Genomic DNA, 23,235 nt, shown 5'->3' with positions numbered 1-23,235 from the left:
ATTTCTACTCAAGTGAACATTAACATAAAATATAAGTTCATTGTACCCCATGTTCATAGCAGCATTATTCACAACAGCCAGAAGATGGAAGAAACCCATCTTCTGGCTATGAGAGGACCAATGAGAGGATAAACAAAATGTTATATACACATACAAAGGAGTATTACCCAGTCTTAAAAAAGAAAGAAATTATGACACATGCTACAACATGGATGAAACTTAAGGGCATTATGCTAAGTGAAATAAACCATTCACAAAGGACAAATATTTAATGAGTCCTCTTATGTGAGGTACCTACAGTAGTCAAATTCATAGAGACAAAAAGCAGAATAGTAGTTTCCAGAGAGTAGAGAGAGGGAAAAATATGAATTTAGTGTTTAATGGGTACAAGGTTTCAGTTAGGGAACATAAGCAAGCTCTGGAAATGGATGGTGCTGATGGTTGCACAATGTGAATGCACTTAATGCCACAAAAAGGTTCACTTAAAAATGATTAAAATGGTAAACTGTATGTTCTGTATATTTTTCTACAGTAAAAAAGTAAACAATTAAAAATTTTTAAATAAAAAGTATACATATTCATATCTGTAGTACCTTTAGAAACTTGGGAAGTAAAAACAAGGTTTCAGAGAGACAAAAAAGAAATTTGGTGGTCCAAACTTTGAATCAAAAAAGTTCTTTTGCTACTTCCCTCAACACCCCAAAATGTAATTACAAAAAGACTGCTTTGCACTCATAATTAATTTTTCCTTAAATTACGACAATGTTGCTTATTTAAAACTTGAAAGTTCCAGGAAAAGGATTCTCTCTGACCTATTAAAAAAGACTTTGAAGTATGTTGGAGTAAAATAGATTCATCCTGGAGCACAGAACAAAATAACTTCAAGAAATAAATACTGTAATTCATGGATTACAGCAAATATACCATTATTGATATACTGCCAATTTTAAGAGAAATGAAAGGCCATACTCACTTGGGGCCCTTTAATGAAGAAGAAAATTTAATAACTTGCTCTCATCTTTATCTAAAGGTTAACTCTGTAAGTTCCCCCCCACCACATTACAATTATATTTTATGTAAAATATAGTTATAAAATCAATTTTACACCACTCATAAAAGCCTCACCATAAATCTACATTAAACAAAAAAGAAAGCATCTATTAACTCACAACATGTCCTGCTAGGAGTTTTAGAGTTGTCTTGCAAAAGTTTTTTGAATCCTAAAAGCACCCTGTGATATAGTAATTTATAATAAGACACATATATTTGATTGTCATCCCAGGTCCTAGTACAGAACTCCTAAAATCCTTGGAATGTCCTAAAATATAGTGATAATGCTGTCTTTATTACGTTAATGATGCAACTTTTGGAAAATCCCTAGGAAACCCAAAGATGGGGGCTGGTTGTCAGGAGGAATTACCCAAGTTTAGAGAGTTAGAATTTTCAAGTCCCACCCATCCACCTCCAGGGAGGGGAGAGTAACTGGAAATTCATAACAAAAGTTCAATCACAGGGCCATTGATTTAATCAACCATGGCTATGCAGTGAGTCCTCCATAAAAATCCCAGAGCTACGAATCTGGGAAAGTGGCAAGATCGATGAGCATGGACAATCTACGGCCCTCCCACATACCCTGCCCTAGTCCTCTCTTACATCTGGCTATTCCTGAGTTATATTCTTCTATAATAAACTAGTAATCTAGTTAGTAAAATGTCTCTCTAAATTCTGTGAACAGCTCTTGCAAATTAACTGAACCCAAGGAGGGGGGTCATGTGAACCTCCAAGCTATAGTCAGTTGGCCAGAAGCACAGGTGACAACCTGGACTTGAGACTGGCATCCAAAGAAGGCACAGTCTTGTAGGGCTGAGCCCCTAACCTAAGGAATCTGACAGTATCTCCCAGGTAAACAGTGTCAGAATTCAGAATTGAGTTGAATAATAGATCACCCAGCAGTGAGAACTGCTTGATGATGCTGGAAAACTCAGACATATGAATGGATGTCAGAATCTACAGCCTTAGGCTCAGACTCTGGAAGGAGCAGTCACAGGACTTCAGCCTCCATTTCAAACCTACCTACTCAACAACCAGCCTTTCAATCCTTCTTTACCATTTTAAATTAGTGAGGATAATCTGTTTACAACTTCACCATCTCAAAATTTATCTAGTTTTCCTAATTAGTCGAATAGTACATTAATTTCTTCATACTAATTATGAGAAAGTTAAAAACTGAAAAATTCGTTTTTCTTTTCCCTGTATTACTGGTTTTCAATTTTAATGATATATCACTTGTAAAAAGTTCTGAATCTTAACAAAGAATCATTCACCATTAGTAGCTCATTCCCTTAATCAAAAATAATTAATAACTCTCAGCTTTCTTTACATTATTTATTAAAGACTTAACAAAGCCCTAAGGCTGGAATGAGAGTGTATATTAAATATGGCTTACCTTTCCTTGTTTTCTAAGGTAAGTTAGCCCAAGTAAGTCCAGCTGTTGTAACACAGCATCTCAACAGCAACTATGAGAGCACAAGCAGAAGACTGTGACATCAAGCAAAAGATACAGTTTCCTTATAAAAATATGGAGATGTCTATCAATAAGGGGAAAACTGTAATATTTTCTGGTAAAGCTAAAATGCTGGTCTCTTCTTCCAGTTACTGCTGAATACAAGAAAGCCCTTTTCCTAGGAGACTTCATTTTATTCTTCCACTCCTGAGCACATACAAGGTGCCGTAGGGGGCCTCTCTCTCTCCTTCTCTGTCCTGCCCACCTTGACTCCTGTGATTTCCCACTTTGCACTTACATGGCTTGTCACCCTTGCAGCAAGTCATGGTGTTGAGAGGACTCAGGAGGAAGGCAGAGAAAACACTGAAGGCTCTTTATGGAAATAAAGCCTTTCTGATTATAGTTAATGAAAATTACACCAAAACCAATTAACTAATATGTATTATTCATTTAGGACACAGTGCTAAGATGGTAGGCATGAATAAATTCAGTTGATCCTCAGTATAAGTCTGGGAGGTAAATACTGAAACTTCCCATTTTGCAGATGAGGAAATTGAGGCACGGGTAATTTCATCAAATTTAAGAATCAGCAACTTTTGCACTTCTATGAATGATCGGGAAAAACCGGCCAATCAACCTATAACACAAGTGTAAAATACACCAGGCTTTCAAAGATGCTGAAATATGAAAAAGAAAACATGTGACTCTTAACATAACATGTTATTTTCACAAGATCACAAAATTACTAGGTTGAAATCAAGACTTGAACTCAGACAGTCTGGTTCCAGTCCTGGTTGATGCCTATTATCCTGATATAATTATTAAGAGTCCCCTTTGGCCCTCAAACATGCTGCAGTTTTAAGGATAAAATATACGGTCTTCCTGCTCATGGTCAGAGTGAAATGAACCCAGCCTTGAGGTCCCAGCTGACTGCACCAGGGGTTGATGGAGTCAGCAGCCTCTGCAGGCAGCCTGGAGGAAGCCCTGCCCAAGAGTGGTGGCAAAAAGACCTGCACAAATCCTCTTTGGGAAGCATAGAGTGGAGGTGAACCTAGAGAAATTGGGTTATTTCAACTCAGAATATTGTTGCAAAGCTGAGGAAGTGTTCCAGACCTGAATGAAGCCTATTGCCTACATTTGTCTCAGAAGTGCTCACTTGGCTATTTGCATGGATAAACTGACTTCCCATGACATCCTCTTTTCCCACTTCATAATTCTTGCCTGATAATTACTTTTCATTGTGAACACAAGAATATGATCTAAAACAAGACCCACTACCATCACCTTAAACTCTGGTAAATTAGTCCAGCTCAGACAAGAAAAGTGTATAATAACAGTATCTTCAGAAATCTGGAAATGTGAGAAAGGAAACAAAGCAACCATGGACAGGAGAACTTGGAGAAAAGAAGATAGATAGGTTGGGAGCAGTTCCTGAAGCATAGAAAATGTAACCATATTTTAAATGGATCAGGTCACCCCGGCAAACCATACCCAGAGCCCTGCTACTCAAAGGGACCACGATGCTGCTCCTCTCTCCAAGGCCTCCCCACGCCAGCCACAGGTGGCAGAACAGAGGGAGACACCCTACCCAGACCCGTGCATCTTTCAGCTGCCCAGTGACCTACTCCTGAGTGCCAAAGGATGAGCTAGACCAATGAGATGTCCTTGTGACTATTAGAACTAAAATAACATCCTGGGAGACAGAAGCTGGACAATGGATAGGTGTCAGGGGTCTGCATCAGACGTAGGAACAAAGTTATGTGTAGATAAAAGTTATAAAGAAGTGTTACCATGAGTACAGTTACAGAAAAGGTACAGAGAAGCCAGCAGCAAGGGAAGATTAGTCTTGAGTCTTAGTACACATTCCCTGCAATAAACCATTTTCTCCCCCTTGAAAAAGTCCAAGTAGGTCTTTCTTTCAACCAAAGAAGCCTTAGGAAGGAACTGCATGATCCACATAAGACTGGGAACACAGAAGAAAATAATTAATCCAGACTGCATCATTCCAATAGGGCCCAGAAGGCCATCAATGTCAGACAAGGTAGGCATGGGACTTGGGAAAACTCTTCACTGCATTCAAGACAAAGATATGCCAGACCTCCATCCCGTCCCAACTCAAAGGACCCAAATTTACACAGACCTATTCCTTCTGCTTTGCCATTTCTCCAATATCAACTCACATATTACATCAATTCCCTCCGATTTTAAAATAAAAGTAAACTTTAGAAGGAAATGTTAGAAATCTAATCCTTCATGACTACTGCCTAAGTGTTATTCTTTTGGAATGATTTCTAGAAAGGGGCAAAAGCTGGCCACATTACCAGCACACTGATCAAAGTCTGAAATCAGACTACGAGGAAGCTCCATCCCGCACTGCCACCCCCCAAAGTCCACCCTGCAAAGACAATGCAACTTCACAGTTTCTCCAGCTTTCCTAAAACGCTAAGGGTATGCTCTACACTGAGTAGTCAGTGAAGGGCGTGTGCTGGTTGCCTTTGGTACATGCTGTGACTATAGTCTATTCTTTAAGTGTCCCCACACCTCAAATCTTTGACACAAATGAGATTCAGAAACTATTGCTATTAAGTCAATACCAAGATGTGCAAAAGTTTCTGGAATGAGCAACATGAATCATGGTGCAACTGAGCTCCCCATGAGACCCTCCCCACTGCCACCCTGGACATCACCAGACCTTTTCCCCATCTGTGGAACAATGAAGATAACCAGGGCCTGGGAGGCAGACTATCTGAGCCTCAAGTTCTCAGATGTAAACTTAGAATAAGCACCTCTGTCTTGCATAGTTGTTGCAAAAATTAAGTGAAATAAAACACTGAAACACCAAGCCAATGCCTAATCCTGAGACAGCAGCAAACAATAAATATGTATGAAATCTGGGAAAGGAAAACTATTATAGCTCTGTTAAGCCTCCAAAAATGCGAGTAAATTGAGCTTCGAATTCACTGAGAGAAACAATCATTGTGAGCCCACCATCTAATTATAAAGCCAAGCATCATACACAGCATCTTATTTAATCCTGGTAACCATCTGTGAGAATTACCCCCTTTCAGAGAACAATAAATTGAGGTTCAGTCAAGTTCAATAATCTGCAGAGCAAGAACTTGGCAGACCAAGAGCTTGAACTTAGTTTTATTTCAACACAGAACTCATACCCTTTTCTCTTATTACCATTTCCCAGACTCAGAAGACAGGAAAGGAGGGCGTCGGATAAGAGCCTCAAGTGCAGTGCTGACTGATGCATGCAAGTCAGCTCAAGTCCAAATGACCAAAGGTGCCTGTCATTCTGAAGCAAAAAGATGGGAAAAGGTGTAGGGGCCGGCCTACGGCCGAGGCTGAGTCCCACTATGGCTGAACACCGCCCTTCCACTCTAGTTGACCAATGCCCTAAGGTGGCGCACGCTTCCTGGGCGCCACCCTGCCTGGTTAGGTGGCATTAGCATAAGGAAGTTGCTCCTATAGGCTTGCATGATCTTGATCACCATAGGCCAGCTTCCTTTATATAAGGCATAAGCAGGAAAGAGAAGCACTCTCTCACTCACTCACTCTCTCACTCTCCCACTCTCTCACTCTCTCACTCTCTCACTCTCCCACTCTCTCACTCTCCCACTCTCTCACTCTCCCACTCTCTCACTCTCTCACTCTCTCACTCATTCTCTCTCAATCTCTGTCTCTCTCTCCTCTCATTCTTCTTCTCATTCGCTCCCCCCGGCTGTTGCTTCTTCTCACTCACCTTCTCCCGGCCTTCCGAGCAACAATAAACAACTGAAGTGAACCAGGTCTGTGTACGTATCGCTGTCGTCACCGCAACAAGGGGCGAACGCGGTAAAAAGGTAAGCAATTCGTGTAACTCAATGGTTCAGCCCAAACAAGACCCTTCACAATATAGCTTAATGTTTAAACAGCAGAAGTGGCTTGTCAGCAGGAGGCGGGTGACCCTGGTACTGTGACTTTAAGCAAGTTACTATGCAGACCCTCCATACCTGTGTTCACTCATAAGCAACACAAAGAGAGAACAATCTCTCTTGGAGTAATGTTATAAGGGTTAAAGAAATAATGTGCAGCAATCACTTTGCACAGAGACTGTCCCATACAAAAAGAACAGTCCTATTATTATGAAAGCCCTTTCACAACTAGATTTTCTACAAACCCTTCCTTCCTTGCTTGCCTAAATTATCTGCATCATACCTCAACTTCTCCTGTTACTTACCTGCCTCTCCCAACTCTGCATACCCAACTCACTCATTTAGACCACAGAAACTTAATGAATACATAGTCAGCCCAGCTGGGGAAACAGTATATAAGAAAAATCTTTGCCCTCAGAGTTTAAAGTCTTACATTTGTAAGAGAAGTAGGAAGACAGGCAATGAATAAACAAAAAATACACACTAAACCACCAGGTAAAGTGTTACAAAGTATAATTAAGTAGGTAAGTGTAGAGAATAACCCCTGGGGAGAAGAAGTGCCAGATAAAATAATCTGAGAAAGCCCTGTCTGGACTTAACATTGAAACACACAGCTGAATGAAGGAGAAAACAAGGCATGAGATCAGAGGGAACAGTGTTTTAGACACGGGGAACAGCAAGCACCCTGATGTGTAAAGAACCACAGTGTCTTACAAGGTGAAGAACATTGTTCTACTGTAGCCCTCACAATGCTGTAGTAGAACTATTGGCTTACTTGCCAATTTTGCACCTAAACTATGAGTCCTCTGAGCATAGGAGTATATACCTTCTTTCAGAATACCATCATTCATACAATATGTATTTATTAAGTGCAACTACATCCCTAGCATTCTCTTAAATACTAGGTTTACAATGAAGAACTAAATCAGGATAGCCTTTGCCTTCAGGGAGCTTAAAACAAATAGCATTGGGCAAAAATTAAGTGCTCAGAAAAGATCTACTAAATGAACAATATTTGCTTGATTTGTAGTTGTACAGTTCTATGTCATGCCAAGTTCTGGGCTTTCTAAACCCCATCCTTTCTTTCTCATTTTTCTAAAAGATCACCATCAGCCCTCAACTTCTGTTATGTACCTGCCTCTCTCCTCTCCATATCAAACTGTTAAGAAGGTCACCAATCACCAGACTAACTCTGGTATTATTTTCCAAAATTTCATTAGTATATTGATTTTACCATTTGCTCAAATGTGTACAAATCTCTCAAGTTCTTCAGGCAAAATGTTTCCATCAAGTAACAGAACATGATGTATCAGGTGTTATTCCAAACTGAGGTAGAGAGAGCTGAAGGACAAATGATCTGTTATTTATGTAATTTGTTTTCCCTCCCCAAAATGTGCAATATTTCAATGACTTTCTGGGCAGAATGGGGCTGGGATACAAATTCTCACTCCTATGGGTCCATGCATTCTATTACTCAGCTATAAGAGAAATGTCTTATTTACAGAAAATGAAACCAATTTGGGACACGAGCTATCACTGAAAGGTCTTCCCCACACAGAGGGTCAATAGTTTAGCACCTAATTTATTTTAGATGGATTTCCTTTTCTAACAGCAGAAATTGCAGTTGTACTTCATTTAAAAAAAAATTATTATTCTAGGCAAGAAGGCAGATATAGGTTACGTCACAACTTCCAAAGCAGCCTCCACAGCCTCATTTAGCTGATAAGAACTTGCACATGACCTTTGGTCCTTTACTTCTGAAAGCCAGGTATCCATCTTTCTCCACCCACTTCCAGAAAAGCAGAAAATGAAGGTGGAGCCATCCATTTTGAAATGCAGGGGCACGGGTTTAAGCAGTTTTCTTCAACAATATACATTCCTCTCTGAGTTCCTGGACAGAATCTCTGGACTTTGTAGAGAACCACAGAATAATGCTAAAGCCGGGAGCCTGGGAAGCAGTGTTTCCAACAATGTCTATGCTTCTCTTACAACAGAAGAGCTCAAGGAACTTCACCCACATCCATTATGAGAAGGGAAATGTACTAAAAGACAATAATACCAAGCTTAGAATTACTATCAAAGTTTTAAACTCAGTGCCCTCAGCCAAGATTTCCCATAATACCGATAGAATGGACTCATTTCTGTCCCCACCCTGCTCATGCTGTGTCTTGCTGTAACATGCTGCCATGCACCACAGCTAACTGTTCTCCTAGCTATTTGGACATGGCGACAGGGCCCATGGGTCTGTGAAAAAGGCACCTAACAATGGTTGTCTTTCCTGGAGTGCTGAGTTCATTGAAAAACATTCCCCCTAAAGTTTCAAGGCCAGCCTCTATCGATAATAGGGAGTATACAGTGCAGTAATTAAATACCTGGTTTTTAGCAGCCAGAACTGGGATTCAGACCATTGTTTTGTACTAGCTGAGTAAGTTGGGGCAAGTCACTTAACCACCTTTAAGCTCTTAAAACTCCTATCAGACCTCTTATCAGATTACTACTTGTACTACCTCCTTCCCCCACTTTAACGGAGCTCATTCCCACCTCAGGGCCTTTGCACCAGCTGTCCTCTCTGCCTAATACACTCTTCCCCAAAGTTTCACCTGGCTGGCTACTTTTCATTACTCAGATATGAGTTCAAATGTCAAAAAGTCACCTCCAGGATCTCATAAACATAATATTGAGTATGTAAGTGCATATTGTGTAATTCCATTTACATAAAGTACAAAAAGGAACAAAACCAGCATATGGTGGTGTAAGTAAGGGGACTAGTTACCCTTTTTAGGGGTGGAGGTAGTGACAGGAAGGGGCACCAGGGGACCCTGTAGGTTGCTGCTAAATGATTAGTTTCTTGATCTGGATCTGGTTACCTGGGCATGTTCAGTCTGCAAGCTCATCAAGGTGTTCACTTACAATAACTACATTGTTAGTACATGTGTTATATTGTAATAGGAAAACTAAGCCAAAACGAAACAACCAACTTGTCAAATTGGTTTTCCTTGATCATCTAATCTACACCCAGCCTCTTGACAACTGTTTCATTTTCCTCACAGCATTTGTCACTAGCTGAGATCATCTTCATTATTGTTTATGTATATACAATCTAGGCCTTCCCCACCCCCATTAAGATATTGTGACCAAGGACTCTACCTGCCTTAATCACTACTCTGAAATATCAGTGCCCAGAACAATCCTGAATTTTAAATTTATGTAAAATAAAAAAGGGATAAAGGGGGCCCTTTAAGAATATGCCATCAGTTCAAAGTCAAAACAGTGAAGCCAAAAGTAGAGCAAGCAAAATATTTCAATGACATTAAGGGTTAGGAATATGTGCCAATGTTAAATTTAACAATGGATAGGGAGTAGATAAGGTGTCATCCTATGGGTACCTTGGTGAGAATGGTTCAAGTTACTTCTCAAAGCAGAAACTGGGTCTTTTATATCTGTACACCCAACAGTTTTGCAAAAGGCCTGGTATAAAATAGGTCTGAGCCAAAAGCGGCAACAGATTTCTGAGATACTTGGTGAGGATCTTAAGTTTTGCAGAAAAAGTGGGTCGTGTACAACTACTGTGTGCCTTGGGCAAGGGAGTAGGAAGGCACAGCAAAGTGAATTAGATGGACCACAGGCTAAGAAGCATCCCAGAACTTCAGAAGAATTCTTTACAAGTCCCAAGCAATACTCATCTATTTGTATTGCCAATTGTAAGATGTTTATAAAGAAAAAATCACAATGGGTCAGTGGTGCTAGCTGGATGTTATATAGTTACTACTAGTATGCAGGCTTACATTCTGATGTATTTTCACGAAGAGCTCTACACTCATCAAGCAACAGCCTGGTGTAATGCAGATTTAAACATAAACCTTTATTCTATAATCAGCTCTGTCACAAACCCTCTTTACAACCTTGAACAAGTCTTTAAACTTCTTTAGGCCTCACTTTTTCTACATGAAAAGAGTTGGACTAGACGCTTCGTTCCTGGACACTATGCACTATTTCCAAATCAAAAAAACTATTTTCATCTTTTAAGCCTGGCATTTATAGGAAACCACATCATCACATCATCCACAAGTATGTAAACCAAGACTACCAAATGGAGTGAGGATCCTTCTACCCAGCCAAACCAAGGGTATCTATCCTGAACCAGATTTTCTAGAGTGTCATATTCAGGCTTTCAATTCTTGGTTATGTAAGAAGCCCTGTCCTACTTTAGTCAAACATTTGGATTTCCCTGCACAACAATTATTTCCTCTGCTTGAGTTTTCACTGCCCTGACCCCCGTGTTTCTCATCAATTCAAGTCTACACATAGCACCACAATTCTTGTTTTTTGTAACACTTAAATAATGAATAGGACTTCATCACCTGGAGGTATTCTCTTTACTCTATTACAAGAGTTATTAGTGATTTTAATTAGGCAAATCCACCATTCCTCTTGCTATCCCACCATGCTGTCAAGTGCCTATTGAGGATATTACAGTAATAAGTATTAACACCTTTTAAATTTACATTAACAAAAACAGAGAAATGAGAAGTCAGGAAATGAAAGCAGGGGAGAATTAAAAAAAACTTGCAGATGTCATAATTAACCAAAACTTAGAGTAACTCAAAAAATTAGTAGCTATCTTTTAAATTTCCTTTTAAACTATACTATGCATATCCTGATTAAATTTGCTTTAGTGATAATTTGCCTCTCATCAATTAAAAATGGGAAAATGGACATGGGCAATGCTCTGCTGTGGCTGTGCCCCCACACCATCCTTTCTTTAAAAGGGCGAGAGATTATCTTTGGAGAGCAAGTCGAGGGGTTGAGTATGTTCTCCAAGGGTCACCACCAATTTACAACTCCCCAAAAGTCTTCTGCCTACTGCACTCTTGCCAACTGCAGAAGGTAAAATCCCAATAGCTATTCAGCATTCACCACTGGCCCACGGGATTTTATTCTCTCTAAACAAGGAAAAAAGTGGACAGGGTCAATGCTCCGATGATGTGTTTTAGTGACTAATTTCTCACTGAAAGAAGGGAGAGGGTGTTGCACTTTTCTCCATGGCCTCCGCATTTAACCAACTGAGGCGCCCCTGGAGTCTTCAAAATCAGGCAACCTGCACAAAGTTCACTCCGGGAGGCGGGTCACTAACACCAGCTAGGCTGGGATGGCTTCCTAGGCATGCTCACCATACGGCCTAACAAATGCGCTCAGGGATAGCGACGTTTCAGAAGCAGAACTTAAAAACCTCAGGCTTCCAAAACCCGGTCGGAGGAACTTTTCCCAGACTTGGGGGCAGCGCCGAGCACGGTGCCAGGCGCCTTCTGCGAGAGTGAGGGAACCGGCGGCAGCGACTCCTGAGGGCCGGGGGGCTCACACGCCGGGGCGGCCCCACACCCGAGAGGGGGCGCGGGGCTCCCTCGTGCGCCGCGGGCGCAGCTCCGCGCGTCGCCTCCACAGGTGTGGCTCCGGAGCGGCCGCGCACCCGGGCCGGGAAGGGGCCCAGAGGACGAGGGGCCAGGAGGGCGGGGACAGGCGGCCCCCGCCAGCGCCCTTCCTGCCCCGGGGCCCGCTCACCTGGGACCTGGAGGCCAGGAGCGGGGGCCGGAGCGCCAGCTCTCTCAGAAGTTGCCCGGCCCGCGCCGCCACAGGGGACGCCATCTTAAACAGGAAACTCGGCGCCGGGAGGCGGCCTGAGCGCCGGCGGGGGCGGAGGGAGGCGGAGGCGGGGGCGGGGCCGGCCGAGGGGGACGCAGGCCGCGCCCCCGCGTCCGCACCTGGCCGCCCGCTCCGAGCGCTGCCGGGCGGCCAAGCACACTGTTCTCCCTCTCCGGCCTCAAGTCGGCTGTTAGCATTCAGAGGCCCGGTGGCCTGTCACTATGTCGCCCCGGGTTACAACAGTGAGAGAAAAGCGATCGTGGGGTTGAAACTGTACCTGGGGACAGACAGACAAGCGCACGCTAGCCTTTACCTGAGGGCTCAAGGGACCGCAGGGCTGGTCCGGGGGTCGCCGACGCTTGCCTAGGGACGCAGTGTTTGAGCAGAGGGTGGAAGGAGTACGGGAGGCCCTCCAAAACTTAGATTTTTTTTTTTCTCATCCTTAACTGAAGATGATTGCAAAGCTATTGAAGGATTTTAAGCCCAGTAATCACCGTTATAAGAACAAACATTGGAGTTTACTGACTCTAAGCATAGCACATGTGATAAAAATGACTATAGCACATATGCCTAGTATTTGCTAAGCACTTTACAAATATGAACTCAGTCTTCATAGCAACCTTTCCAGTAGGTACAAGTGTAAAATCACCATTTTGCAGAAGAGGAAACTGGCACAGCGAGGTTAAGTAATTTGTTCGAGGTTAGAGATCTGATAAGGAGTGGAAATGAGATCCAGTAAAATGGGTTCACGCTTTCTCTTCATCCTATTCAATACCATTTTAGAGTTGTTCTTTTTTTTTCACTTATTCTTCAGCCTGTGATCATAAGGAAAGATTCAGTGTAATAGAACTATTGCTGCTAGTTTCCTTCCTTCCCTCCTTCACTCCTTTTTTTTCTTATTTTGACAAATCAATTACAGAAAAGTTGCAAGAATATTACCCCAAAATGCCAAAATCTTTTACCCAGATTAATCACTTACATTTCACCCCATTTCCCATCCTTAGTAGATATATAGATGCATAGATTGATAACCCACTTCTCATCACAATTTTACCTATTAGATTTAACATCCATTGATTATTGCTTCAATCAGGTATTATAATGACCATTACAAAATGGTTAATTGTCTAAGTCCATCTTTTTCTACATTTTTTTGTTTACGTTCTTCTCTGAGAAGAGTTTTATCTTTTCCCACATTTCTTTCTTTACTCTTGTTTGCACTTGGAGCAATATGGACTCATGGGTTCCATTTTATTCAGAGGCAAATCTATGCTCTTCCCTATTACATATGCTCTGATGCCTCTGAATGTGCATCACTGACTCTGGATGGTCACTGACCACAGGAATCCTTCAAGGAGGTCCTACTGCTCTTCTCATTTTGCCAGAGAGAGACCCAGGCTGCAGAGAGGTTATGTAACTTCCCAGGGTAACACAGCTTGGGATCAGACCCCAGAGCTGGGGGCTAACCACTCTGCTCCACATTCTTCCCTTGACATGAGTGCATCTGAAAGCCCACCTCAGCCATCATTACTCTTACTGGGTCTACTAAGGAGCCAGGATGAAACAAATACTTTTTTCAATGTTTGTAGGCTGAATGTTTAGATTTGGTGAAAGCTTTGATGGTCTCCGGAGAAAGCCAACCACCTGTAGAATTAAATCAAAGGCTGTTTGTTCAGATATTTCTATGGTAAGGGAGTCAGCTACAATCACTTTTCTTTCAGCAGATGCTGGAAGGGGTTTGAAAGGAGAGTACATTCTATAAAAGGCTTCTTAAGACTGTCTTTGATTGATGAGATGTTCTATTAGGGAAGATTTTTGAAAGTGGAGTTGGGAGAGACTTTCTGATTGCCATTCGAGTACATATGACAGTCTTTGGCTCACTATCTGCTATTACATAACTAGAGACATTCCAGGTTAGGCAGCATTGTATGAGTTTTCCTGTTTCACTTGGAAGACTGCCTGGTACTCAACTTTGGGGCCCAAGTCTTGTGTCAGCAATTCCTCAATGTCTTTACCCACAGTCTCTCATTCTGCCTTCTTTGTGGCCATGGGGTTGGGAGAGATGGAGCAGAGGGGCACTGATACAGGATCTCCATCCAGTGCCTCATGCTGGGCCAGGATTAGAGGAGGTATACATGCAATAAAAACACATAGGATGAGTCACACTTAACTGAGTTGCTCCTAAGACTTCTCCCTATTTTCTTTCTCTTTCTTTTTTGCAAATAGAAAGCTCTTTGAGATCAGGCATTCTACCAGAGTTCTGCACTGTGGTTTATTGAGACAAGCACTGGATTTTTAGTCAACTGGGTTTAGATTCACAATCCACCTCTACCCCTTACAAACCTGTGACCTGGGTAAGTACATACCTACTTCATAGGGTGGTAGTAAGTACTCAATGAGATGTTTGTAAAAACCTTGCACAGAGTAGGGCCCTAATAAGTCTTATTTTTCTTCTTTTAATAGGTTCTTAATAAATATTTATTTAATATCTAATGTGAAACACCAGAACCAGTCTGAGATGGGGCTTAGAAGGCCACAACACTTTGTAACTTATCTCAGTAGCACTCCAAAACTATGGAGATATATAAATGCTACATGAAAGTACCAAAAGTGTCTAAAGCAGTTTCCCCTAGGAAGCGAGTAAAGGTCAGCGACTAGGGAAACATATTTTTAAAGCTTCAAAAATACAGATTCCTAGACTCCTGTAGACCTAGTGAATCAAATCATATAGGCTGGGGTCTGGGGTCTACATTTTAAATAATCTTCTCCAGAGCTTCCTTCACTTGAGAACTAAAAAACCAAACCAAACCATAGTGTCAAACTCTAAAGAAGTTTCCTGGTAAATCAAGACACTCCACTTTCCTCCACTGGGTTCCTAAATGTAGAATGAAAATCTGATAAATTGTAGATGTAGGTAACAACTGAACTCTGCTTTCAGAAAGCCTTCCTTGACACACTGGTACAAAAACCTATCTTCTACCAGGGACCTAGGTCAGCTGCAACAGGTAGAAGTGTTGGCTAAGGGTGAATAAACAGCTGTTCTATGCTTTTTCTTTATCAAAATTGCAATTATGGATTGCTTGAATGGTAACTATGTGGCCAAAGACAATAGCACTATAGAAAGTATTTTGTACTGGTAGTATCAGATGGAAGCACAGAGACAGACATCAGACAAAGGGAGTTTAAGCCTTGACTCTGATTTAAAAGTTCCATGACCTTGGGCAAGTTACGCAGCCTCAATTATTCTATGTGTCTGAAGGGCATTATAATAGTGCCTGCTTTGCCAATGAGATGCAGTGCGAAGTGCTTGAGATTCCAGTGGCTGTTATCCTCCAAGCCTTCTTAATTTAACTAAGAAATCCTTTTTCATGTTTGTTTCTTTAATATTTACATCTGTGAGCCTCAGTTTCCCCATCAGTAAAATGAAGGCCAAGTATGACAACATCTTATTTGAACTGGGAGTTAGCAATGTAGCCTTTTCTCATGAAGTTCACATACATTGGAAGAAGTCCTAAAATTCCATGATGAAACTTTAGATTTAGAACACCCTGCCTACACTGTTTCTTACTCAGTTAATCATTCCAGGAAGAAAAATAAAAACAACAGTAGGCCCCACACCTTCTCTTTCATTTGGCAGTACATGTTAGCAGTGAAATAATGTGCTCATTTTCATATCCACATTGATTACTCCAGGGGCCCTGGTTTGCAAAGAGGCATGTCATATAAAGCCTAGCACAGAATTAGTACATCTAGCAGTTCCAATGGTTGTTTATCATTACCTTTTCATTTAAGCATAAAAACCACTTGACAAATACAAACTCATTATAACCAGCCGAACTGAATAGAATTTTTAAAGAAACAACCCTAATTTTCATGAATAATGTATTTGAGTTCATGCTGCTTCATGTCAGAAATAAAGATCAGTATTACAATGATGAAACAAAGGGCATTTGTGGATTTTGTTTGGTTATTATTTTTTTTAATGGACAACGAATTTCTTGAATTTACAGATGAAGAAACTTTGGTCTTTCATTATGTACGTAGGTAATAGTCTGCTTCTGTTTGTGACAGCCATTTGAACCAATGCTTCAGTTATATTATTTTCCAATGGCACAGAAATAACTTCCATTGTGCTAAAGTTATTTTTCCCCCTTTGATAATGCATTAAAATTATTGATTTTGATGGTGTTTCTCAGCAGCTTATTCAAATTATAAGGTGTCCAGAAGAAAAAAAATGTAAAACTCAAATATCTCCTCTGACAAAACTGCAGTGGCTCTAGAGAAATTCTATCTATATCCTGAAGAGGATTCAGGGCAGGCAAGTTTAGAGCAATGGTAACAGGTCAAAGTCAAGATGAAAAAGAAAGAAGAGTAAGGAACATCATAAACCTAGAGAATCAGCAGTCAGGGGCAATGTCAGCTGAAAAGATTAAATGTGGAGAACAAGATGTAAGGATAGAAACAAGGGCAATGACATTCTATTGGCAGGGAATTTGCAGATAGATGAAGAAGATGGTAAAACAGATGAGGAATATTTACACAAAGGATAGTGGAAGGGCATGGACTTAAAGAGAAAAATGACACCAGACTTTGGGAAAGAAGTACCCTTCTGAAATAAAACCTGCATTTCCATTGCAATCAGAAGTCATGGAATTTAGCACTTTCGATATTAAGACATCCTTCTTTTAAAAACTAAAATAAAAATTAAAGGAGCATTCCATTTCGAATGTCCTACATCATTAAGAAGGAAGCAGTCACATCAGTGGTCTTAACAGAATCCTTTTAGGAGGTTTTTAAAAAATGCCTTTTGGAGCCGTATCCTCCAGAGGTTCGGATTCTGTAAGTATGTCTTGGGGCTCAGGAATCTGCATTTTTATAAGAAACTCTCCCACACACTTGTCTTTTTTGTAGGTGGTCTGTATCTCATGGTTGGGTAAGCACTGACCCAGAGGTGGGACTCTGAGAAGGCTAGAGGGAAAGGACAGAAATTGCCCAGTTCTCCTCATGTCTCTCATTTCCTTTTATATTTCTTACCCAACTTCTACTGTTCTATCCCTCCAAAATTAATTTCCTACACGAGGGCAAGGAATATGGAATTAGGCTCCCAAAGAAGTCGCCATGCTCTTCCCTCTGCCTGAAACACCCTTCCCTATTACTCACCAGGCTCAGGCTCTCTCATCCCTCCTGTTGCAGTGACCCCCTCCAGGGGGGCCTCCCTGAAGGAAAGACTAGGGGTCAGCTCAGGGGTTACCACCAGACAGTTACTGCACTCTTGTCTGCCTCTTTCTTGAGGATTTTACAATCTGCAATGACAGGGACTGTCTTCCTTCAATGTTCTTATCTTGCTCACAGTATAACACCTAGAACTGAATGACAGATAAATGGAGATGAAACTGGTACAAAAATCACCCTAATAAGAAAATTCAAAGATTCACTAATGTCTAGAAATCTGTGAGTAACCTTGAACAAGAAAGGAAGTTGAGGCCCCTAAAGGGAAATAACCTGCCAATTGTCAACATTACACTAGTGGTTTTTGTACAATGTTCCTGGGTTCTTAGATGCCTTAGAGATTTCCCTGTCCTCTCTCCTCTCTCTCTCTCCCCCGCACTCCCACACACATTGAACAATTATGTGCTTGCTTCCTCAAAGATTTCTTACTATCTTGTGTTATCCTCACCACTGCCCTATTTTACAGACATGCAAACTGAGTTTTCTAGTGGACAGTGTTGCTTGAGGTAATGAATAAGAGGAGGCCAATCTAAATCAATCTGGGTTAGATTCTAGACCCATAATATCCAACACAATGTTTTGCAGTGATGGAATGGGCATATCTGTGCTGTCCCGTACCACAGTCATCATCCATTTATGACTATTGAGCACTTGAAGCTGGCTAGCGGAACTAAGAAAATCAAGTTTTAATTTTATTTAAAATTAGTCTATGTTTAAGTTTTGAATAGTCACACATGGCTAGTGGCTACCATATCAGCCAGCATGGATCTAGGTTGTCTAACTGATGTACAAACTTTGCACCCTCACACTATTTCCTTAAGGGTACCCTCCATGAGTTCCGAACACAAGAATTTGGGTACCAATAGCTTATTAAATGGATGATCCTAGGCAGCAGGTGAAGGAGTGGGAAAGTGAGTCAGAGAAGGTGGGAAACTAATAAAATCTGTGTTAATTGGTTGTAGGCAATTAAGGTTCATTTTCTCAGGGAACACTAAGAAAGACTATGAGACAACACACCCCTCATAATCCCATTGAGGGCTGAGGAAGTGATCCTGTTTGTCCATACTCCCTCACCTGATTTCTTGAGGGCTGTTGCTGGGGGCACTTGCATACCTCCCTGCACCCCCCGTACTTCCAGCCTGCCTCTCCTGTGGGACAGTCATACCCCTCGGCTAGATAAAAACCTCAGGGCAGAGACATAAGTGCCAGAGGCAGGCGCTGTACTGCAAAGCTGCAGGGGGCTCAAGGGAAATCAAGGGCAAAGTGGGGTCAGGTAAAACCATATTGCCTTTCCCTTTAAACTGGGAAGATTAGCTTATGTTAGTACTTTGTGGGAGAAAAGGGCACTTGAGATTATGTTGGTAAGAAAGGTTCTGCTATTTTAAAAAAAGAAAAGACAAAAAGAAAAGCTTCCAAACTACAGATCTATACTGTGCTCCTGCCCATTTTCCTGAGCACCCTAATTACTGAATTTTACCCTGTTCTGTATCATTTCTAGCTCAGCATGGATGCTCTAACCATCACTGCAGCCTGGACCCTGCAATGTAGTCATAAAAAAGCTGACCCTGGACTTTCTCAGTAGAGACGTGAAGACACCCAAGTATTCCCACAAGAGAAGAGAATCAGAGGGAACCTACACATGTTTTCTGGGTTTTTTTTTTTAAGAAGTGAAAAATACATTTTATAGCAGAAGTAGATAGAAGTGGTGTAAATAATGATTTCTTCTTCCCTCATAGCAGGCTTTGTTGAGCTCCCAAAAAAGCAAACATGTGATTATGATGGAAAAAAATTAACTGAAAGCCAAGTCAAAAAAGGCAGATCAGCTTCTGAAGAGGGTACAGTACTCTGCAGAGAAAGCTGGGCAAAGAGTCCTAGTCTCTCCACCTAGATTGTCTGCTGGTCCCTACGGCCTTGGGCTGAAAAAATGCAGCCCAAGTATGTGTAGTTTGTAAAAACTGCTGTTTGTAAAAACATACTGTTTCTAAAAACAATGGCCAGCCTTGGAGGCTAAGGAGAGCTTAGCTACTTCAAAGAAGAACCTGCCTAGAGAGATTTCTTCATACCACAAACCTCTGTAAATTTCTTTTCATCAATTCTATTTATTTTTAAAATAAAGGAATAAGCTTACTTGAGAGTTAGGGCAGGAGTTTCAACAAGAGTGAAGCCCATAATACCACAGGGGAAAAGAATAGAGGTAGAGCAGAGTAAAAATTTTACATTCAAGTATTTCAAGTATCTAGAAGTTATTATGAAAATAAAACCACAATGATTAGCAAATGATGTGAATAAAAAGTTCAGAAAAGAAGAGGCAGGAGTGGCCAATAAACCATAGAAAGAAGGGGTACCTTTATTGGTTGCACTGAAAAAAATGCAAAGTAGAAAATATTACCTATAAAAGTTGTTTGTGATAGAATCCATACCTGAGGACCGCCGTTTGAATAAGCCCACCCACCATCTCAGAGAGACCTGGGTGTCATCTTAGCTAGACTACAAGCACCCTCCAGAGGACACGTCAGCAAGCCGCAAGCCCACCTGTCCACTGACCCCTCGTTCCCTCAAACAGCCCGCCAAAAACCTGCCCATAAAAAGCCTCTTGATCTGTTAGAGACCCTTTTCCTTTGTTCTGCCGGCCAGGACAGAGGGGGCCCTCTCAGGTTCAGCAATAAACCTGCTTGGACTGTTGAGTTCGCATCCCCTCTTTTTCTTTCATCTATCCCCTCTGTTTTTTTTTTAAATAAAAATGCACGATGTGTGTACAGTGTGGAAAAATGAGTATTCTTCTATCTTGTTAGTGGAAGTGTGAACTGGGACATCCTTCTAGAGGCAAATTTGCCAGTGTGTATATACTGTAGGCCGCATGCAGACACGTCCCCTGACTTTCAGGGCCCGACCTCCCCCTTCCCCCCGACGCCGCAGCCCTCACAGGCCGAGGAGGCGGTCTGCGGGCCCCGCTCCCCTCCTCCACTCGCGGGCCACCGCCTGTCGCCCCCACCGCTCCGAACTCCTGGGTTCGCGTCTTGGCCTCGTGACGCCAAACCGGGAGGGACCTCGTCTCTCGGGGACCGGTTTCCTCAGGAGCAGAAGCGGCGCCCGTGAGGGGCGCTCGGGCGGGGGGGACCCGGGCCGCGCGGGGACCCGGGCGCCAGGTTGCGGCCCCGTCCCGGGTGGAGGCTCCCTGCGGGGTCCTTGGGGAGGCGAGGGGGCAGCGGCAGGGCGACGGTCCGGGCCGCGGGGCCGGGACACCCGCGGGGAGCCTGCGGCGCGCGGCCTCCCCCGAGTCCGTCTCCCTCGGGCCCGTCGAGGCGCCTCGGGCCGCGCCTCCTGCACCTTCCACGCGGCGTGGCGGCAGCCCCGCGGGCAGGCGGCCTCGGTCGCCCTCCGGAGAGGAGGCTGCCCCCGGGGCCGGGCCCTCGTGTCAGCCGGCGGAGAGCAGCCCGCTCGGCGCCCTCGTTCCCGCCGCGGGGAGGCGGGGGCAGCCCCTGCTGCGTCCTTCCCTGGAATTCCCGCTCCCCTCTGTCCCCTCGAAAGGCATCAGTGTCTTCCTAGTGGAAGAGGACCGTCCCAAGTTTTTGTCCACGCCCTTCATCTGGGTTCTTGCTTCGCGCTCCAGAGCTGCCGGGTTTCCTGGCACCCGGGGCACCCGGGCAGATGGAGCAGGTGAGGTGGCTGTTGGTCCTGGGACAGGGGCCGCACGGGAGGGTTCTGGCTGTTCATCTTTTGTGCTTCTGTATTAAATTATTTAGGCATTAAACAAACAAAAAACCACATTGTGCCCTATGTGTTCCTTTCTCCCCGTGAGAACACACAGGGCACTACACGCTGAGGACCACTTGCGGCACATCCTCCGGAATGACGCCATCCCTGATCTGCCTTTATCTGGGTGGCTCAGGTTCCACAAACACTGACTTTTCTGGACACATTCCTGCAGAATCTGTGTCCCCAAGAACCTTTGGAGGAGGTTTTAGATTAAAAAAAAGAAAAATTTCAGAGTGTGGAGAATCAAACATTGATTCTGGAGGGCAACTGTTGAGATGGTCCAAATAAGTTTGAGGTTCACATGACCTGGGGGTATATGTTGAGTCCATATCTGATGTGCTTGTTGTTGATGATTTGAAAGACATGTCAGTATTGATTAAATCACAGGTATGTCTTTGGGGTTATCAATATATTAAGTATAATACTTTCGTTGCACTTGGGTTTACTTAGAGTCAAATAAGCTCATGTTGTTTCTGCTGTAAAATTTGTTAGAAAAATTAACTTGGTATGATGAAATTGTCATAAAAAATAAAATAGAGATAAATGGGATAAAAGGTTTCAGTTAGACTCTTTAGAAACAATTGCATATGATTCTTTCAGATACTTAGTAGCTTAAAATTTGGGGTGTTTGGGTGGACTTCAGTTATTTTACTCAGTTTAGAAATTTCCTGGGTTGGATGATGGGGGTCTACTAACTACCTAAAACATTTCTAAATAAAATAAGATCCTAAGGCATTAATTATTGAGCAGTGGCTTCCTCTTACAGAGAAAACAAAATATTGAGGCCTATTAATAAATATGTTTGATGTCACACCAAGACATTTTCTGTGAGAAAACATCTCTGTATGAAAAGTAGGATGTGTACTTTTGATAGAAGAAAGTTTTAAGAATGGATTTTATTGAGGGAATAGAAAGTAACTTTGTCTTAAAGGAAAGCTGGCTATTTAAAGAGGGAAAACTTAAGACAATCTGAATTTAAAAAGAAAAGTTTGTGGAAAAGAAATTGTTAATGTGTAATCAAGGTGGCTAAAATTAAGATGAACTGGTTGTAAGGGTGTCAAAGGTAAGCTTTAATATCAATAATGATCTTACATAAAACTGGAACTTAATTCTCTTTTATCTGCTAAAAGGACAAAGGTTTCCTAAACTATTAGTCTGCTTTTGATATTAAGAAATTGTGAAGAGTTCAAACATTTAATACTTTTGACAAACTTCCCCAAATCAAATCCTAAATAAACTCCTTTTTACTTCTAGTTAACTCTTAGGTTTTCCAGATGGCCCCTGGAATATGTCAGAGGATTTTTTTCTCAGATAGGAGAAATATTTAATTAATTAGGCCTAATTACTTGATATGTAAATTACCTAGGAAGCATTGTCAAATAAGTGATGCTGAACCTTCTTCAACAGTATTTGTGTAGAAATACGTTATTAATGTAAATCTTCTAGAAATTATACAAAATTCCTAAAATTTGAATATGTCCTAGTATGATTTTATTAGTCATAATTCTGGTTATTATCTTAAAATATTATATGTCACAGCAACTTGGTTAAGTTTTTTTGTCAGTCACCTTGTAACCAGATCTTTAACTACATCTTTTAAACCTATTATTCATAAACAGTTACTGTTTCACTTTAATGGTTTTACAAAAACAGTTGATCTGCAAGAAGATTCACAGAAAAGATTTTTTAACATGTATAGGTTTCTGGTAACTTGGCTTCATAAAAACTGTTGACAGTACAAGGGAATGAGGAGTTGTGGGGAACACGGCAACAAGTTTGTGTTCCATCTGAAGGCAGTCAAAAGAAAAAATAAATTCATTTTTAAAGCCAGGCCAAACAAAGGCAAGACTGTTGACAATACTTGCCCCACAGTTTACACTGTCTCGTCATATAAATTAGTTGGGACTTTTCCTTCAAGCTGGTGGGGTTCAGGGACACAGAAAATCAAGAAGGTGAAAGTTAACTGTAATTCTTTAGGGTAGGTAGGCTGAGAATGAGGGATGGACAAAAGGTTTCAGGGTTAAAGAGAAGGAAGAGGAAAGGATTTAAGACTGGGACTAAGAATGTCTGTGGTAGAAGTCATGCAGTAATTTTTTACATGAAATCTAGTGTTTCATTTTTTTAGGCTAGATCAAAATATCCCTAATGTCAAATGACCTCATCAAAACAGACCAAACAAATTACCTT

General features: G+C 41.9%; 1 protein-coding gene across 1 annotated transcript in view; it reads right to left on the bottom strand.

The window, feature by feature from the left end:
* SUCLG2 (succinate-CoA ligase GDP-forming subunit beta) overlaps nt 1-12,109 on the bottom strand; it is a 288,180-nt gene extending 276,071 nt beyond the window's left edge. The window contains exon 1 of the mRNA XM_036878019.2: nt 11,983-12,109. Within this exon, the coding sequence (XP_036733914.1) occupies nt 11,983-12,066 (84 nt within the window). The 5' untranslated portion in view covers nt 12,067-12,109. The remainder of the gene's footprint in view (nt 1-11,982) is intronic.
* Between the last annotated feature and the right edge of the window lie 11,126 nt (nt 12,110-23,235).

The sequence above is a fragment of the Manis pentadactyla genome, chromosome 1 (genome assembly GCF_030020395.1).
Source record: "Manis pentadactyla isolate mManPen7 chromosome 1, mManPen7.hap1, whole genome shotgun sequence".
NCBI lineage: Eukaryota > Metazoa > Chordata > Mammalia > Pholidota > Manidae > Manis > Manis pentadactyla.
Note: the sequence above shows the minus strand (reverse complement) of the source record. Positions and strands in the feature narration are given on the sequence as shown.